General features: G+C 28.9%; 2 protein-coding genes across 3 annotated transcripts in view; one reads left to right on the top strand and one right to left on the bottom strand.

The window, feature by feature from the left end:
- Rudimentary (carbamoyl-phosphate synthetase 2, aspartate transcarbamylase, and dihydroorotase rudimentary) overlaps positions 1-20,289 on the bottom strand; it is a 39,450-nt gene that overhangs the window by 1,378 nt on the left and 17,783 nt on the right. For both annotated transcript variants that reach the window (XM_072898045.1, XM_072898054.1), the window contains 11 exons: positions 10,305-10,553; positions 8,681-8,932; positions 7,632-7,796; positions 7,301-7,462; positions 6,834-7,005; positions 6,258-6,373; positions 4,690-5,116; positions 3,877-4,217; positions 2,762-2,903; positions 2,515-2,585; positions 231-409 (listed from right to left, as the gene is read on the bottom strand). In XM_072898045.1, coding sequence (XP_072754146.1) covers positions 231-409; positions 2,515-2,585; positions 2,762-2,903; positions 3,877-4,217; positions 4,690-5,116; positions 6,258-6,373; positions 6,834-7,005; positions 7,301-7,462; positions 7,632-7,796; positions 8,681-8,932; positions 10,305-10,553 — 2,276 coding nt within the window. The remainder of the gene's footprint in view (positions 1-230; positions 410-2,514; positions 2,586-2,761; positions 2,904-3,876; positions 4,218-4,689; positions 5,117-6,257; positions 6,374-6,833; positions 7,006-7,300; positions 7,463-7,631; positions 7,797-8,680; positions 8,933-10,304; positions 10,554-20,289) is intronic.
- On the top strand, positions 13,045-19,582 carry LOC140668760 (uncharacterized). The gene is made up of 4 exons (XM_072898064.1): positions 13,045-13,556; positions 16,313-16,611; positions 16,942-18,593; positions 18,826-19,582. Exons 1-4 carry the CDS (start codon positions 13,378-13,380, stop codon positions 19,405-19,407), a joined length of 2,712 nt encoding a protein of 903 aa, XP_072754165.1. The 5' UTR covers positions 13,045-13,377; the 3' UTR covers positions 19,408-19,582.

The raw sequence follows: 20,289 nt of genomic DNA, 5'->3' as shown, positions 1-20,289 counted from the left end.
ACACAACAGTTTTCATTTTCATCAGAGATTTTCTAACAATGTTGAAATTTACTTTTCCTTGGCAGAAATATCCAAAAAATTATTATTCCACAAATTTATTTTCATGTATTATTGTAAATACATATTTTATTAATATACAGGATGTTTCGAAATTAAATGTCAAATCTTTCGAAGTTTTGACATTTAATTATTTAGATAATCAGAAATTGAATTGTTTTGGTCGTACCAACCTTGCAAGGGAATGAACGGTCCTGCCGTGCTTCAAATCTCCTACCATCGTAATTGTAAGGCCATTCACAGTTCCAAATTCGTCTCTAATTGTAAAAATATCGAGCAACGCTTGTGTTGGATGTTCACCAATTCCATCACCGGCATTTAACAATGGTTTCCTACAATGTAGTGCTGCTCTCTGTAAATTATTATTAATATATAGCAAAATATTGGAAAAGTTCTAAACTGCTAAAGTGTATATATAATACATAGTGTGTACAAAAAGAAATACCCAAACTGATTTTTCGTAGGACGTTTTACTAGTAGCGCTATTTCTCAAATTATGGAACTCGATAAAATAAAGTTTCCTTCATAACATAAAAATTTTAAACAGTTATCTCTAAGTTAGTGGAATGAAACATGTAGCTTTGTAATGTATCGTTTGTGGTCAATGTCACGATTTTCAAAAATAGAACGACATGCTGCAATTAAATGTTGTGTTAAACTTAGACAAAGTGCGATAATACAAATTGCGTTCGATAAATAAAAAAAGTGATGAGTATTACGGTGTTCGAATGGTTTACCATGGTCGGGAATCGAAATTAAAAGAAAAGAAAAAATTACTTAAATAAAAGTTCTAAATATTACATAGTAATATATTAAGGAAAAAATAGGAAATAAATAGTCAACGCGAATGTAGGGCGTGAAGTATTTTTCAACCAATAATTCAGATCATGTTTCATTAAACGTTTCGGACTCATTTCGAGCCTTCTTCAGTAACTTATAAGGAAAAAAAGGCAATGCAGAAGCGGGAAGACCAAAAGATTCACAACTGTGAAGTCATGCAAATAATTCGAACACCATAGTATGATTCATAGTACGAACTTTATCATCGAACGCAATTTGCATCATCGCAAATGGTTCTGTCTTTTTTCGAATTTAATACAAACCTTAATTGGAACACTTTTTAAAATCATGACATCAACAATCAACAACATACAAAACCACGCGTTCTATTCCACCACGTAGAATTAACTGCCTGAAATTTTTATATGTTGTAGAAGAAGGTCAGTTCTATTGAATTCCATAGTTGTTCAAGAAGTAGCGCTACGTTTTACGAAAAATCAGTCTGGGAACTTTTTGTACGCATCATGTAGTATGTGGAGATATTTCTACTAAATTATAACTTATCTAATATTGTGTTCGCAGGTCAATATCGATATACGATAATCGAAGCGCGCAATGCAATCGTTCGAATTTGGTAAACTACGTCATTCTAGTATGTTTTTTTTTATTATAAATAATTAAATTAGGACTAATGATTTAGATACCAGGATATCTTGCTTCAAATTTATTTAAGGGTATTCGTTCATTAGTCGAAATGCGGTTGATACTTAATACCTAGGTATCCGGACCGTTCAACCCGGATAGCGAGACCGTTCTACTTATATTATCTGAATTATTTTATACTTGTATCATTCACTACTCTTATTATCGAAATAATTCACATCTTTATTTATATTTAATACAAAAAATTAATAATTACATATATTATAATTGTAGTGCGTTATTATTATACTTTTATTATTTTATCGAATATATTGTATTATAAAAATGTCAATTATGTTAACAATAAGAGTAGCGAATAGTACAAATACAGGATAATTCAGATAATTCAAATAATACAAGTACACGAATAGAACGGTCTCACTATCTGGATGAAACAGTCCGGATACCCGGGTATCATCAGCTCTAAACTAAATATTGTTTAGAAAAGAACGATAACTTTATTAATTTAATAGAGTCTGAGTAAAAATATTCGAATGTGAGAAGGGAAACTATCTTAATACGACCGTACTATTTGACAACTGCTCCGAATTTGACTGCCATTATTTAACAAATAGACCCCTTAACAGCGCGCTTGGAACTCGAAGACATTGTCAGAGACAAATATAGTTTAGATTCAAGGATGGAATTTAGAGAGATAAAATACAGGGGCGAAATAATATATTGTATAAGATGAAAAAATACACAAAATATAAAAAATCTATAATAATTATTGTCCCAAAAGCTATTTGGTCCCAATTATTTGACCGTACTAAGAAAAATAATTAATATTAAACATTTTCTCAGTAATTTATTAAAAATAATTAAAATTAAACATTTAAAACTTTAGAAATAAAATTATTGAAAGTAATTCTATTAATTATAATATAATTATACTATAATTTGAAAAACTGTGTTGCATTTTTACACACACACACACACACACTTTTTATTTATGTGTGTAATTCGAATACTCACAGCTACCGCGCCCGGCTCCGAGTGTCTAAGTACAACCACATCCGCGTATCCTGCCATGACTGCTATAGAATCTACAAAAGCAATAATTCAATAAAATTCATTGAATATGTGATAAACTATAAAAGCTTAGATTGCATTGTTCTTATAATTTGTTTTTACACATATTGAGAAAATTATAGTATAGACATTCTTCCCAACACACTCTTCGGGAGAATTGTATTTTTATTGCAAAATCTTTTCTACAGACCTTCTAAGGTTTCTCCTTTTTTTACCGACGATGTGGAACCATCCATGTATATTACGCGACCACCAAGACGTTCCATGGCGGCAGCAAAACTGCATGATGTTCTTGTGCTGGCCTCGTAAAAGATGGAAGCCATAATTTTTCCCTAAACGTAAATAATACTTATATAATTTCTTTTGAAAGCAATAGGACAAATAGATTTGTATTATTAAGAACCAAGACGGTATTTTCATACATTTTCTAATAGTTTAGATATATTTTCAAAATTATTCGCAAAAAAGTTTGTAATATATTTGTATCAATTTGGCATACAATATATAAAAAATTATATATATACAGAATTTATCAAATTTATCAAAAGGATAGAAACTGCTTAATATTTTGAAAGATATACATTTTTGAAAAAATTTTGTTTCACACAAAAGTTATAAAGCTGAAAAAGACATTCAATGGCAGTATGACCATAGGTGACATCATGAAGGACAAGGTCACCTTGAATTTTTTAAATAAAACTTCCTATTTTTTATTACATATTCTTATAGTCTTTCTTGAACCTTCCCTTCTCAAAATACTAATAATAATTTTATCACTTTGGGTTAATTGTTTTGAAGTTATCGATGAGTTTTTTATGATAATCTTTTTATAAGTTATCTTTTAATAATATCGGTGGCTATAAATCAGTCAAACACGAAAACTATTCATTATCTAGCTTTGCGTCTATTACATTTTTTTATTTAGCAGGTTATAAGGTACAACATGCGAGAAAATCAGTTGATTTTATCGAGATCTAATTTTATATTACAAAATCTTTTATTATAATAGTATAAAATTCAATCTCGGTAAAATCAGCTGGTTTTCTCTTATGTTGCAGTTTATAATCTGTTGAACAAAAGTACTTATAACTTTTGTGTGAAATTTTTCATTTTTTTTAAGAATGCATATTTTTCAAAAAGGTTTTCACACTTTTAGTAAATCGTGCATAACAGCAACATGTGCACACATACAAATATAAAATTAATGTTATCAATATGTATCCTCTTTATACTATCTGATATATTCTTACAATTTTGTATAACAATATTCATAAGTTTTCATAATCTTTAATTATTTTTAATTACCTTTAAAACACAATCCAACGGTCGCTCTTTTCTAATAGCATTTCGGAAATATTCCGCAAGATTAAATATATATTTTAGTATCTCTTTGTTAAATATATCTACGGTAAGTATATGATGTCCGATTAGACTGCTGCTTGCGTGAACGGTTGGAATAGATGGGACTATAGTCGTAAATAGATTCGGATTACTGTCACTTTTGTATCTGGTGACATTGCTAATTGGCAATGGTGAGATAGTCCTTTGAGAGGGTAATATCTTAGTATATTCTCTTGCATCATTATCTAACGTGAAATGTACACTCGATTTGTGCGATGCCAGTTGCAGGTGATGCGTAAATGAATCTAATAATATGGAAAATAAAATAGTTTTGCATTACATCTTATTGTCTATAATAGAAAACTGTAAGTTGCTTATTTTTGTTCTTACAATGGCAGGACATGTAATGCCAGAAGTAATATTTGTTACATTTGTTACTTTTATTTATATAAATTTTACTTAGATTAAAAATGTTGCTAAAACGTGTCTTAATGTTATTCTATATACACACACACACACACACACACACACACACACAATTAAATGTGTATGTGTATAATTGTGTATATATTTAGTCTCATAAAAAATAATATATATAAATATATCACACACAATTGAAAGAAATTCATGAAAAATGGAATACTTTATTCTAACTAGACAAGATAAATTTTAATTAATAAATAAATTTTAGAAATGTATAATAATAAGTTTTTTTAAAATATTTTTGCATATTATTCATTAGCAAATTCATTAGCAATTCTTTTAGCATTGTCGTACCAATTCGTTCCTCTTCATACAAATCAGCGACATGCTCAGCATGTATGTTAGACTTTTCATAATTTGGCGATAAAAGACCGTCCAATAGTGGCAATGGTTTACAGATGGCATCTGTAGACTGACTGGATATCATCGGTATGTGATGCGTCGGAATTTTTGTCTTGTGTTGTATATCTCTAATGTTTTGACCAAATCCAGGATTTACCAAAACTTTTCCCTCGACGTAAGCAACCTCGCCTCTTAAGACTACTCTGTGCACAGAACCGCGAACTTTTATGCCAGCAAAAGGTGTCCATTTTGATTTGCTGAATGGCATTGCTTCCGGAATGATCCATTCGTCGTCTAGATCGACCTCGACATACGTGTTACGCTGATCAGGAATAGCAAAGATTCTTTTGGGGTTTCGATATAATCTGTCAATAATGTCCTGCACAATAAACAAATACAATAATTTTCATAGTGATTCAGTATTTTTTATACCTAATATTTTAACTATTGTATAATTTTTCTGTTGAAAAGAGAGGGAGAGAGAGCGAGCGAGAGAACGTTCATGTACAAGGTATAACATTCTCATTATATGTATTTTAAATTATATTTATATATTATATATTTATATACAAATATTAGTTTAATCAAATTAAATTTTCAATTATTGAAATTATAAATTTAATATATAAAAAATGTTTAACGAGAAAGCGTTTTTTCCATTATAGAACCACAAATAAATCTATCAAAGATTTAGCATCAGAAAATAACCCTCACGTAATGAATAGACGTAAAAACTACACGTAATTGTATTTAAACAAAACTTTAGAAAATTATTTTGTTGAGAGTTTACATAGATTATTTTAATGTACATCACATAGTGTATAAAGAGGAAATAGAATTTTTAGATAGACGTTGTTTGCTATTAAAGAAAAATGCCTACTCCATTTTATCCATTTTTGTAGCTTATTCACGTTATACCTTATGAAAATATAAATTTTATATAAATTTAGCAACGCGTAAATTGTAAAATACCTTGATAAGATAACAATATACATATCTCAATATGCTCCGATATTAAAAAATATATATATATATATATATGTATATATATATATTTATTATTATTCAAAATCAAGAATTAAGCTGCTTAAAATCGGTCATTATATATTTCAAGTTATAATTATAAGTAAAAGTATATTAATTTTAAAATATGGTAATACATCTTAATTAAAAAGTTTTTTTAGAATTTCATCAAAAGCAAAATAAATTTCAAACAAACTACTGTAGCCTTCGATTTATTACGCAAAATTAGAACATAGGTTCTTTTATCTTTGAAAAAATTATGACAATGATATGTTTATTTTCATAAAATTTAGAGAATTGAAAATTTTTTTCTTCACAATAAATTTCTTTTAGATATCTTGATTTATTACATTATGTTAAATATAAAAATTTATCTCCGAATTAGAGAATGACATATATAACAACCGCGTTTGTTATCGAGAACTTATCAACATTCTTTACTCATTACGTCAGCCAAACGTCGTTAAAAGTTATAATACGCTTGAAAGATAAAATACCTCCATAGTCAATTTTCCTTCATGCACGCTATTAAGTAACAGCGGTAGCATAGTTTCCAATCCGGGAAATCCTGGCGGTGGTTTCTCGGAAATCTTTTCTTGTACAGTGTGTGGAGCTTAAATACAAATCGGCATTTCAAGACAAAAGATATAAATTTTATACATTTCATTTCTTGCTAAAAATTATCTATTTTTTTCATTTGAATAAATTACACACACACACACACATGCAATAATAATTTTGTAAATTATCAAAATATTTATTTTTTATCAGGACACTATAATTGTTTTTTATTTCTAAATAAGTGCAAATATCCAATATAATATCATTACCTCACGAAAAAAAAATATTCTTGTACGTTAAAAGCAAAATAAAGTAGATGTTATATGAACATGAAACATTCATTTTTTATCTTTGTATTATGGAATAATGTTGATTGCTATCATTTCACGACATCGATGTATTAATTTTACTTTTTAATTATAGCGCAAATTTGAAGTTAAAAAACACAATTTATGTCACGTAATTATAGTTACAATCAAAATTCGAGAAATAATGATGAAATTTTCACGTACCATGATCGGTTGCGAAACAGTCAATAACATCCAAATTGTCCCAAAGAGCCTGTTGATCCTCTTTTGTTCCTAGAGTAGGTCTTACCTGACCTTTTTTATTGCCTATCCGATCCAAGTCATCTTGGCAAAGGAATAAATGATGCGGACATACCTCGCACGTAACTGCCAATCCCTGCAAAAATATATGCAATACATAAATGAGAATATCTTTAGAGGGAAGCTCTCATAATTTAAAATCTAAAAATAATTTTTAAAGTATAAATTTAAATACTTTCTTTTCAATGTTAAACGTAAAATTTATAATATCTCATAAAAAATCAATTTTTAAAATTTCATTACTCATTCCTATTACAATATTATCTCAATTATTTTCGTTTGTTAAATATATTTTTTTATATAAGTACTTTGATTTTATAATTTAGTTTAGTTTATTAATTTTATTAATTAGATGTTGTTAATATACTCACATGTTCCTTGGCAGCGCGTATAATTTCTATTTCTTCTTTACGTGCCACGTGACATATATGAATCGGTCTGTTGTGCAAACTCGCCAGCAAAAGAACCGCAGCTGTAGTTTGTCCTTCCGCATGCACGCACAAAGGATATTTTTTAGGCCAGCTTTCAAAATGCTGCAAAAAAAGAAAAAACAGCTTTACATTATACAATTGCTAATATAAATTGTAACGATAACTACATGTACGTGAAAAATAAATGTGTATACACTAAATTAATAAATAAACTACATTTACTAAAACATACATATACATATATTGAGAGTCTGTTTGATATTTCTTATACCTTAATCCAAACAGTAAGATCCGTGAGACGAAGTGTCGTAAACGTCTCGTTTAGGTACATTTTCAGAGCGGCAACTTGCGGGGCTATTTCTCGTATGATATTATAATTGTCCGATGAGGCACCGATAAAAAGTGCATAATCGCAATGTGAACCAACAGCAGCTCGCTATTCCAGTATGGATAATATAAATAAATTTCATTATCTTATTATAATAAATTATTTAAAATATATCTTAATTAAAATTTTTTTCCAAATTATGTAACTATTTCTAATTTTAGATAAAAAAGTAAAGTTTTTTTAGATAAGTAAAAAAATTTTATATACGCAAAATATCAAGCTAGATTTTGAATTTATGTAATATTTATGTAAGATGTCTTTTGTGCACGCAATAATAAATAAACATATGTGTGAATTAGGTTTTTTTAAATAAAAAAAAAAGTAATATTACTCATAACGATAAAAATGTGTCATTTTTAAGCTATTATGATTATATAATATCACGATGTTAAAAACTTTATTCGTTTGCTTCAACAATTAGTTTTTATAAGTACGCAGTTTTCAAATTATCGATATAGAAAGAAATTATCATGTCTTTGTTTATTCATCTATAATTGTATTATGTCATACTAAGACAAATAACAACAATTGTTTCAAAAGTTTAGAGTTTCATATGTACATATGTTCTCTTCGGCATTATTTTATTACCAAACATACTAAAAGTTTTGATGTTTCTTTATTATGCATAACATTTTATCATTTATAACATTGCACATTTCATAAATGATAATTGTGAGAACATATATAGCAGATACGTATGTATATATAAAAGATTTATCTATTTAAAATCTATATAATTCTAATTATGATAATTGCTTTGGTTATTATGTATTGTGTATTTTCATCAAAAATGCATTTAATATAATTTGCAAATAAGATATATATATATATATATATATATATATATATATATATATTTATTTATTTATATAAAACAATTTTTTATATATTATGTAAAAATAAAATTTGCTGGAAAATATATGAATTCTTACTTCTTTGGCGATAGCAAAAGTCTGATGGTCCACCACCGCTGGATTGGTGTTGGGCATTGCAAAGATCATTGTGATGCCTCCGGCAAGCGCTGCCGCGGTGCAAGAAGCAAAATCCTCCTTGTGCAACGCTCCAGGATCACGAGTATGTACGTGCACGTCAATAAGGCCAGGTAGTCTGATCATTTTGCGCGATGACACGCAATCGGTATACGTTTTCATCCGCGGTGCTTTTCCACCAATCATTCTCATCGCCTATATAGAGAATAAAAGTACACAAATATGTAGAGCAAATAAAGCATAAATAAAAATAAGTAAAGAGTACATACATAGAAAACCATATATTGTCATCATTTATCACAGATACATATTTATATTACACAATAACACAATTATACAATCTATATATATATGTGATGCAAATAATAAATGATTGAATGTATATAACAAATAAATTATGTATTTGTATAATTAACAAAAGATGTTGTTTCTCTTAACAAAAAATTATTTACGCGAAAATGAGTTTTAAAAAAATTAATATTTTTTCTTGTATAATTCTAACATATTATTATATACGCATCTTTATTTTTTACAAACTTTAGAATAAATTTTAATAAAAGTAATAACTTTTTTTAATTATATAAAATTTATTTTTTCTTATATTTTATCAAAAAATTAATTGAACATATAATTAACGTTATTTGTACTTACAATAGCGGTACGGACGCGCTACGTTGAGAAAAACTAATTATTGTATCTTTTTAGCTGTTTAAATGAAAAAAATGTTATCAATGAAAATTAAAGAAATTAAAAATAATTTTAAACAATTACTTTGTATATAAAACTTTTAGAAAAATATTACATTTATTTGTTTAAACAAAATTTATACATATCATAATTTTATTATAATATAATTAGAATAATATGCTTAGCTAGATTTTAATGGTAATCAAAGATTCTATATATTGCGTGCTCGCACTCCCCACACACACACATGCACGCACGTACGCACGCACACACACATTCTGTATTCTTATAAAAAAATAAATAGCTGTTTTTGAAATATTAATACATAAAAATAGAGAAATTAGATATAGATTTTTGAGTAGTTTTAGTTTTGGAATAACTTTAATTTTTAGTCATAAAATGTTTCTAGCTTTTGTGTAAATAATGATATTTTGTATTTCGTGTATAAATAAAAATTGAGAAATGTTCTATCAACATAATCTTAAAATATGTAATTTCTTTGCACTTAATATACCTTATCTACAATGTAAACCAAATTGTACTAATAAAAATGAGTAATATAATCTATTTATCAAAAATGATCTTTGATCACTGACGTAAGAGTAATGTAGAATGTAGTTTAAAAAAATGAGAAGATAATGGTTGCCTTGCTAATTTTAATCATTATATTTAATCACACATTTTGTTTTTTGAAATATTGGTAGCCAAAATTTATCTGTATGTATAAGTATGTACATATAAAGTAAATATAAACAAAAATTTTATTTTAGTTTATATTATATTTATTTTATATACACTTATACATATACACTTATACATATACACATACACATAATATATTTTATTTAATACTTTTGCAAGTTCGAGTTTAAATACTTACTTTGACCAAAAGTTTTGCACATTTAACATCCGTAATTAAAGGTACGGAATGATCGATTGCTAGCCTTCTCGTCCGATAACCATGTGTCATAATATTGGAAACACGTCGAGCACCACTGCTCCTAATCGGCAGATTAATTATAAGATCAAATTGCTTTTTTGACAAAAAATCAGCAAGATGTCGAAGTTCACTCGGACTAGCATCCTCATTTACAGCAATATTTTCAAATGTCCATTGCACTGGTTCTACCTGTATTGAAGAAATTTATAAACTATAATAATAAATGTAATAATAATAAATATAACAGTAAATATATACATATAAGATACACACACACACACATACACACATACATACAGACATACATACACACACACACACACACACACACACACACACGTGTGTGTGTGTGTGTGTGTGTGTATATACCTTTTTAAAAAAAAGATAAATAAAACATTGAGCTCAGGGGCACGTTGTATGTATTCTACAAAAACTGTTTTACAAAAAATAGTGTTATTTTAAAAAATTGCATTAAATAATTTTACTTTAGTTTTTAAAAATATGTTATATAAAAAAAGTTGTTGTGCAAAATATTTATATTAATTATATCAATTCCTTATAAAAGCTAGTAATATTATAAAAAATTGCGTTAAGTTGAAACATAAAGCAAAATTTTACAAAATAGTGTTATTCTAATTATAAAAAATTGCGTTAAGTTGACAAACATAAAATAAAATTTCAAAAATAGTGTTTTTTTAATTTACAAATATCAAATCATAAAAAGTAAAAACATACAAAATGTAAAAAGTGAAATCGTACCCAAGTTACATCCAAAGAATACAAACTTACGCAATTTTAAATATAGAAAAAATTTAATTGAAAAAATTATTGTATAAAATAATTTTTTTAATTTTCTATAAAAATAATGTATAATAATGTATAATATTAAAATATTTAAAAATTTCTTTAAAAATAAAAATTAATAAATATATAATATAAAAAAAGATTAATTAGAACAACTCAGCGATGTCAATTTTATTGTAATAGCTTAGCAGAACTCGATCGGTTCAGCCGCTATTGCAAAACTTATAATCTAACATACTTTCAAACTGCCTACTCGCGTAAAGATGCACGGTGCGCGTCTTGATTAAAAGAACTTTCTCGAAAAAATTAGAACACTAATTTTTTTTTCTTTAAACAATATGCAAAATTCAGTCAGCTGTAACTTGTTACAAATAAAGGAAATTTAAATAAAAAAAGGTTTTAAAGGTTAAAACTCTCTTTTGAAAGATTACTATTATTTTTGCGTTTGTAATTTTTACATATAGAAAACTACAAGCAAGACAAAATAACAAATTTTCTTTTGAAAACTTTGTGAAACTGTCACGTATCCAAAAAAATTTGCAAAAATTTTTGACTTTTTAATGTAAAAGCTTAAAATTTTCTCTACAAAATCATTTTTTCAAAGTGTTTCTAAGATTTTTCGAAGTTATTATGGGGTAAATAAAAAATGAACATTTGTACTTTGGTTGCTAGATTTAATTTCGTTAAGAATCATCGTATTTTATTGCAATTTTATCGCAATTTAAAAAAAATAGATTCTTAAAACTGAAACTTTTTTCTATCGAATGGTATAATAATTGCTAAATTTTTTTTAGCATGTAAATATAATGCAAATGAATGAAAACAATGTAAAAATTAGTAATTTTTTTTATTTTGATTCAGAAAATAATTGTGTAGAATAACAAGAAATAATTATTCTTCATGTCTTTTTGTACTTTTAAATACAAAATTTGAAATAAATTTGAAAAAATTTGTCGGAGAACTATGAGATTCTTTTTATAGTGGCTACTATGGTTTTATAGATTGAAATGTACGAGAAATTGTCAAAATGCTTAATTTAATAGAAAAAATAGAAAATAAAATTTAATTGCATGCACGTAAACATATAGCCATACGAGAGATGTAAATTCGATCGCACAACCATCGCGTAGTATTGGCTAATACTGATGTCGGTAGAGTATTGTAACTTTAAAGCCTCATAACTTGACTTAATGAAAAAATAATTCATTACAGTATTTTGACAGGATAAGTTTAAGCAGAATATGTAAGAATGCGCAATAAATTCCCATTATGTGATTTTGACAATACTATTCAAGATACTAATATTGCTATGTAAAATGTCGCTTAAAACCTTATAACTTATTTGTTGTTATATTAAATAAAATGATAAAATTATGATAATATTATAAAAATCAGTTAATTTTTATAGAAAAATTGTCAATCTATTGTTTACAAAACTGACGTAAATTTATTTCAATTTCTCTCTCTCTCTCTCTCTCTCTCTCTCTCTCTCTCTCTCTCTCTCTCTCTTTCTCTCTTTCTCTCTCTCACAATATACATATTATACTTTTAATTATATAGTTTCTTATTAAAATAAATTATTAATGAAAACAATTTTTTAATTTTTTAAAGTTTTATATATTTATATAATATAGAACTTTATGAAATATATTTATATAGATTATATCCAATATTGTAAGTATTATTAATATGAAGATAAAGAAACGAGATTATTAATAAAAGTATTTATAGTTTATAACATATTGTCCTTGTAATTATATATACCAGTATATATACAGTATATAATGATAAGAAATTGCTGGACACTGGCAAGCCCGGTGAAATATCAGAGTTTTATCATATCGACACCAACGCGATATTTTATGCCAAGCTTGTTTGTCGATTTCCGATAGTAAGCAGCCGATTAAAAACGTTCGGCTCGATAACGAGATAGCTATTTATCGCTGCCACCCCGCGAGGGAACTACTGCCTCACCGCTTCTCGATGTGTTCTTACGCGTGCACACATAATGCCGTTTCTTCGCTATCGCTGACCTTGAAATTAAGATGAGAAAATATTGGATATATAGTGAATCTAAGTGATTTATAGTGAACCAAAGTGTGTAGTGTACGGTGCGCATCCCTGCTAAAGACCCGCTTCTCACGTGGAGACATTTGTCACGTGGCCGTCTCTAGAGTGCACTTTGTTATACTATTGAGTGAAAGAGAAAATGGGAAACTGTCAAAGTAGATCATCAAGCAAACAAGTCAAATCACAACCTCATAAGCAGGTGGACGAATATGAAGATTTGGAATTGAGACTACTGAGGAGAGTCATCGCAAGGGAACCTGATACTTTTATTTTAAACAATCTCATGATGTGTATCCAGTTCTTTGAGAATTATGAGGAGTAAGCATTTGATGTTTTTAGCAGAGATTCGTTACAATTGGATAGTGATAATTTGTAATACTCGTGATCAAGAGTGTACAGAAAATTCATAATAGGATATATTATTCAGTAGATGTTAGTATTGAATGAGTACAAAAGTTCGTGCCCATTTCAACTGATGTCATTATTAATGTTGCAGCATTAGCCACACTGTTCGTAATGTTTACATATTATATATTGTTATGAAAGATGATACCCTCATTTGTCATTTAAACATAAAATTAATTTATTTTCATTGCCTTTAAGGTGTAAGAAAAAATTATATTATTGAAAATAAATGACAAAAAAATTAATTTTCAGCATATTATGAATTTTGTGAATTTAGAAAAGTTACAAGTAGTTTGAACGACTGTAAAAATGATTAAAAAAGTTTGTCAGGATTATACACCATTCATAAAAACTATAAAAAATGGTTTGCACCCTCAGAAGGTGATGTTATCTGTTGAATCGCAATGGAGTAATTCTTAAAAAATCACATTTCGACATTTTTTAACAAAAAACCATGTGCATTCTACGATTGTGGTATGGATGTGTGTATACGTATGCTATCAAATCGTTGAAGAAAGATTATAGAAAGTGATGGAAATTATTTAGTCCATTAAATAAAGACTTTTGCATCAGTTTTTTTTTTTTATTAAAATCATCTGGTTCGTCAATATGTTCAAATGACAGGTGAGGACTATCTTTCAAACGGTATATAATATGTAACATCACGAACAATGTGGCCAGTGTTGCAACATTAATAATAACATCAGTTTAAAATGAGGCGTGAACTTTCGTACTCATCTAATATATTAATAAATGAAAGCATTTCTCGTATAATGATATTTGCGCTCGATATATGCGCGCGTGTGTATGTATCGAGCGCAAATATCGTTATGTGAGAAATGCTGATATATATATATATATATATATATATATATATATATGTACATATATGTATATATAGTAAATCTTAATGTTAATAAAATTAAAATAATAAATACATATACTTTTATACTGTTGTTATACTATTGTTACATTATTAATAAACAAAACACAAAAGAATGAAACTAATGCTAATTGGTTTATAGAAGATCTAACTACTATTCATACCTGTAATATATAATTGATATCATGTAGAGTTTTTTTTTTAGAATACTTGGAAGTTACCTGATAATATTACGTATTGATCAAGGAATATTGATATCATTCATTTTGATTTAATCTAATCTGCAAACTTAGCTATACACACAAACAAACACACACACACACGCACACACACTTATATATGTGTACATATACATATATATATATATATATATATATATATATATATATATATATATAATATTCTTTAACATGATATCAGAGGAAATATAGTCTTTACATTATTCTTGATTTTTAATTCGCAATATAATTAATTGCCTGTCGAGATTATACATGTACATTCTTGTCAAGATCGATGATTACTCGTCTTCCGGGAAAATATGGAATCATCTTTTCGTTTATATAAAATAAAAAAAGCTCCTACTTATATTATTATATAATTATGTTAATAATTATATTATATATACAAGGTATCTATCCAGAAATGTAAATGTCAAATATCTCGCAATTAAAGTTATAAGAAAGTTTAATAAGAAAAATTTGCTTTAAATCTGCTACAAAACGTAAAAAATTTTTTTTACTCATGACTTTTCCGAATTATGAAGATTATTTTATATCTATTTTTTTTAATGTAATTAATTTTTTTATATAAATCGATTTTTTGTAATATTCTACGTTAAAGAATTATAAGGATGTGATAATAAAAAATTGAATAATTTACGAGATATTCATACTTTGACATAATTTTGTATAAACTACGAAATATGTCGTAAAATATTCATTTTTCAATTATCTTACTTTAATACTTTTATGCACAGAATAATGAAAGGAAGCAATTGGTGTAAAGAAAATAATTATCTTAAAATAAATAAAAATTTGTAACGAGCAGTTACAATTTTTATTTTTTTTTTCTTTTTTACAATAATTGATTCCTCTCGTTAGTCTGTGTACAAAAGTATTAAGGAGATAATAAAAAAAGATAATTAAAAAATGAATATTTTACGAAATATTTTATACTTTATGTAAAATTATGTCAGAATAAAATATAAATATCTCGTAAATTATTCAATTTTTTTCCCATTATACTCCTATAACTTTTTACACAGAATATTACGAGGAATCAATTCATATTAAAAAATTCTATAATTTTATTTAAAAAATGAAAATGATTTTTATAACTCGAAAAGGTCACGAAAAAAAGTCAATAAAACAATTATTTTACAGCCATTTTACAGCAGATGGTGAAAATTGTTTATTAAACTTTCTTTTATCTTCAACCAATTGTAAAATATTTACTCGGACATTTATAGACAAATATCTTGTATATATGTGTAATATTTTATTAAACCAAATTTTATTTACAATATGCAACTAAATAAATTGATTAATAAGCTTATTACATGTTTTAATTTTATACTGTCAATATGTTTCTCTTATTAATATGTAGAAAATTATTAATAAAACAAATATTTTTAATATTTTAAATATTTTTTAATCTCTATATTAATGTTTTAGTAAATTATAATAAAATAAATGCATAATCCACACAAATTTCAATCATTTCAAACATATGTAACACAAACTTTTGTAATTATTCATGCTAATAACGACAGATTATTTTTTTGCAGAGATATAATTCAAATTAAGGAAACTCTGGCATCGTCCTATGAAGCAAGACTAAATGAGATACTGCCACCTCAAAAGCATGTTTTATTACCGGACATTCTTCAAGAATATATCGCGCACAATATCATTTTCACTTCGAAGAGGCAAACCGGTGATCTTATTATCGAACCGTTGCAACCCGTCCGCATTTATATTGTGTATGACAATATTGAAATTACAGAACAGTATTATCAACCAGAATATAGTAGTTTGAACAATGGAATTACGTATAATATGATGGTGCAATCAAGTGAATATCCTGGTAAGTAAATTTGCTCTAAATCATGAAGTTTGTATAGATTATCTTCAGATATTTAAGATTTTCCATATTTTCTTTTACACAACAAATTCGTGACTCAATCTAAGTGTTTTTAGCAAGAATATCTGATGTGATATCAATAGTTTTTGAGTTGAAAATATTTAAAAATTTGAAAATTGAAAAATTTAAAAAGACAAAAAAGATGTCTTCCTTCCTTCCTCTTTTCCTCTTTTCCTCTTTTCTTCTTAACTGATTATTAAGATTATCTTAAATTATTGTAAAAAAGATGACTATTCTCCCTTAACTCTAAAATTACAAGTATTCTGTCAACAGGATACGTACGATTACGACGCCTCGATGAAACACCACATTCGAAAAATTTTAGCAAAGAAGAAGATATTGATCCTTCATTAAGAGCGGATGAAACATACGACAGCGGGAGCAATTGCAGTCGTAATTCAAACATGATGCGTCTTTATCACATGAAAACGAAAGGTCTTCAGACCTCTACACTCTATAATATTAAATCTTTGTCCAATTTACACGACGACAAAGCAACATATGAATCCCTTTTGCGCGAATATATTTGCAGGACTCGATCCAATCACGAAATTGAGTCTGCTGACTCAGGTTTCGGTTACAGATCTGATCTCGAAACTTGTGACAGTGGTAGTGACTGCAACTATCACACTGTGACTCCTAGTGCACAGCTCAGTCGTAACATGAATCATAGTCGTAAGATGAATCATGACACATCGAGGAAGCATTCAGATGCGATGATCCCGATAAACTGCTTCAAGAAAGTTAAGGTCGATAACAAGGACAAGATTTACACAATGCGAGAGGACAAGAAACAACTACAAAATTTCAAGCAGTTTCGCCTCAATATGGCAGATAGGATGTATGACTACGAGGTCTTTTACACTAGCAGTAAAATGTTTATGAGTCATTTTGTCGATCTCTTCGTAAATCAGCTGGCCGAGACGCTGGGTTTTAAGCCGGATGATCTAAATTACGTGGAAAATTCCGTTATACACTGCGACAAAATAATAGAATCGCACAACCTCAGACGTACGATTGAATCATACGAGATCACGCCGACAATATGGCTGCAGTGGCCGGAATACGCTCAAGAATGGTTAAATCGACCGAGAAACACGTGGCCTGATTACAACGATATTGGTAAAGTAAAAGACTTTGGTTGTTATGTGATACCCGAGGATTCTCTACCGAGAAAGAGAGATCGTCTGTCGAAAGAGTTTAGACATCAAAATGTCAAAAAGAACATTCATCCAGAAATCGAATGGCAGCTGACGTTTCCAGCCGCCGAACGTTATCTGGAGACCTGTATGACTCGCTCGCAAGTACAAGTATACTTGATTGCGCTGATGCTTCATAAAACATTCTTAAGGCCAGTCTTTGACAGCATGCATGGCTTAACGACTTCTCATATTAAAAACAAGCTGTTCTGGTTGATCGAGGAAGACGACCTGCCCTCGAAATGGCCTGACAATCGGACCGGCGAACGTTTAATCAAGCTGCTGGACAGTCTTTACCGCTGTATCAGCCAAGACGAGCCGACTCTGCCTGACTATTTCATCCGTGATAAAAACATGTTTAGCAAAGTGCCATGCGACTATCTATTGCAGAGTCAGAAACAACTGAAGAGAATAATTGAGAACCCTATCATGTACGTATTCCACGCAATGGAAAATATCAAGCATAGTAACAAATTTTTTCCGCGATTGGACTTTGCAATGCTGTTCAGGATACTGACAGTTCAGCCATGGTTAGCCGTGGTAAATCCGGCCCTAGGCATGCCGAGACCTACGGAAGAATTTCACAGGGAAGAAATTTATAATAAATCTGACGGATTCTGGGTCACCGCTCGAATGAAGAATCAGCAAAACTATAGTACGCGAGTGATTACAAGTAAAACGCTTATCACTCCACGCAAGGCCACGGACTTTATCGTCGAGATCTCGGTGAGTTCCTCGAGTGATAAGATTATCGATCGTAATGAGCAATTCGGCCTAATATATCTATTATTGTAAACCATTGTGCCAGACAAAAAGCGCTAAGTCAATCCATAATGCTACACGATCCGCAAATCTAATCTTATCTCCATTCTTTTTTATGATTCGTGGATCAAGAGTCATGGCCAACTGACATTCGAGGCTTTTATTTTTCATTCTTCTTCTTCTTTCTTTTTTTTAGGAACGCTGTGCTAAGTTGGAAGGCTTAAGGCTAACTGCTCTGTTGGAATTCTTTGTTCGACATTTTATAAAAATGGCCGAATACTGTCATAGGTATAAGTCTAATCAGCAGAAAGAGGTTTATCTCGATCAAGCGGATAGACTCTCGATTATTCTATCAGACCTGACCAGGTACAAGGACGACGCAAAAGCTTATCGTAACAAAATCCACGCTCTAAGAATGAGACCGGCGACGAATTCAACGAGATTACCGAACAAGCCGCCGGAGACACCCAAGAGGAATGTAGAGCCTATATTCAGCAGTACTTGGAACGATCGTTTTACGAGACAATTTGCTGAGCAAATTGTTCCGATGCAGCATCCAAAGGATGAGCAGGTTACGAAAGCAATTGCTCATGAAGTACGGTTTAAAGATCAGAAAAAAGCGGAGAAAAATGTAAAAACTGCAAATACGACAACAAGCGACGAAGATTCTTGTACGTCGAAAAAAGCTGTATTGGAGAATCAAAGTGACAAGTCAGCCTCGGATACAATTCAAAAAGTAGTCTCCCTACCGGATCATTTAAGCGAAACATATATATGATATGTGTGTTTTATTAGGGGGTAAATAATCTATTGAAAAGACATGTTAGTATTCATTTATACATACATATATATATATATATGTGTGTGTGTGTGTGTGTGTGTGTGTGTGTGTGTGTGTGTGTGTGTGTGTGTGTGTGTGTGTGTGTGTGTGTGTGTGTGTGTGTGTGTGTGTGTGTGTGTGTGTGTGTGTGTGTGTGTGTGTGTGTGTGTGTGTGTGTGTGTGTGTGTGTGTGTGTGTGTGTGTGTGTGTGTGTGTGTGTGTGTGTGTGTGTGTGTGTGTGTGTGTGTGTGTGTGTGTGTGTGTGTGTGTGTGTGTGTGTGTGTGTGTGTGTGTGTGTGTGTGTGTGTGTGTGTGTGTGTGTGTGTGTGTGTGTGTGTGTGTGTGTGTGTGTGTGTGTGTGTGTGTGTGTGTGTGTGTGTGTGTGTGTGTGTGTGTGTGTGTGTGTGTGTACATGAGGCAGGTTTCTTGATCATAATAGTATTCATTATTATATTTTGAACATGGTTAATAATCATTTTAGTAAATATTTGAGAAAGACTGACAATGAGCGTGTTTATCGCCTTGCAAATTGTTGATATTCGATCATTATGTTATGCAAGAGCAAATAGAGTAATTTTATATTAATAGTTAAAATAATTTATAAAATCTAATTTTGTGTGTGTGTGTGTGTGTGTGTGTGTGTGTGTTTGTAGGTGTGTGCTACAACACAGATTTGAATCGTTTTTGTAATATTATTATAATATAAAATGTAACACTCGTAAAGTAGATTGCGTTACTAGCGTAAACTAGATTAAGTTTTTAAAATAAATTGTTTATTAAGAAATATTCTAATTAAAAAAAAAAAATTACTAATTAATACTAATAAAATATTTATTAGTA

Source organism: Anoplolepis gracilipes, chromosome 1, assembly GCF_047496725.1.
Source record: "Anoplolepis gracilipes chromosome 1, ASM4749672v1, whole genome shotgun sequence".
NCBI lineage: Eukaryota > Metazoa > Arthropoda > Insecta > Hymenoptera > Formicidae > Anoplolepis > Anoplolepis gracilipes.
The sequence above is the reverse complement of the archived record's forward strand: the minus strand, read 5'-3'. Positions and strand labels throughout refer to the sequence as shown.

Bases quoted from the DNA above. Each gene is read 5' to 3' on its own strand.
- LOC140668760 (XM_072898064.1), top strand. From the start codon at position 13,378: ATGGGAAACTGTCAAAGTAGATCATCAAGCAAACAAGTCAAATCACAA. The intron at 13,557-16,312 runs GTAAGCATTTGA...ATTTTTTTGCAG, and splicing joins TTCTTTGAGAATTATGAGGA to AGATATAATTCAAATTAAGG. The intron at 16,612-16,941 runs GTAAGTAAATTT...TTCTGTCAACAG, and splicing joins GCAATCAAGTGAATATCCTG to GATACGTACGATTACGACGC.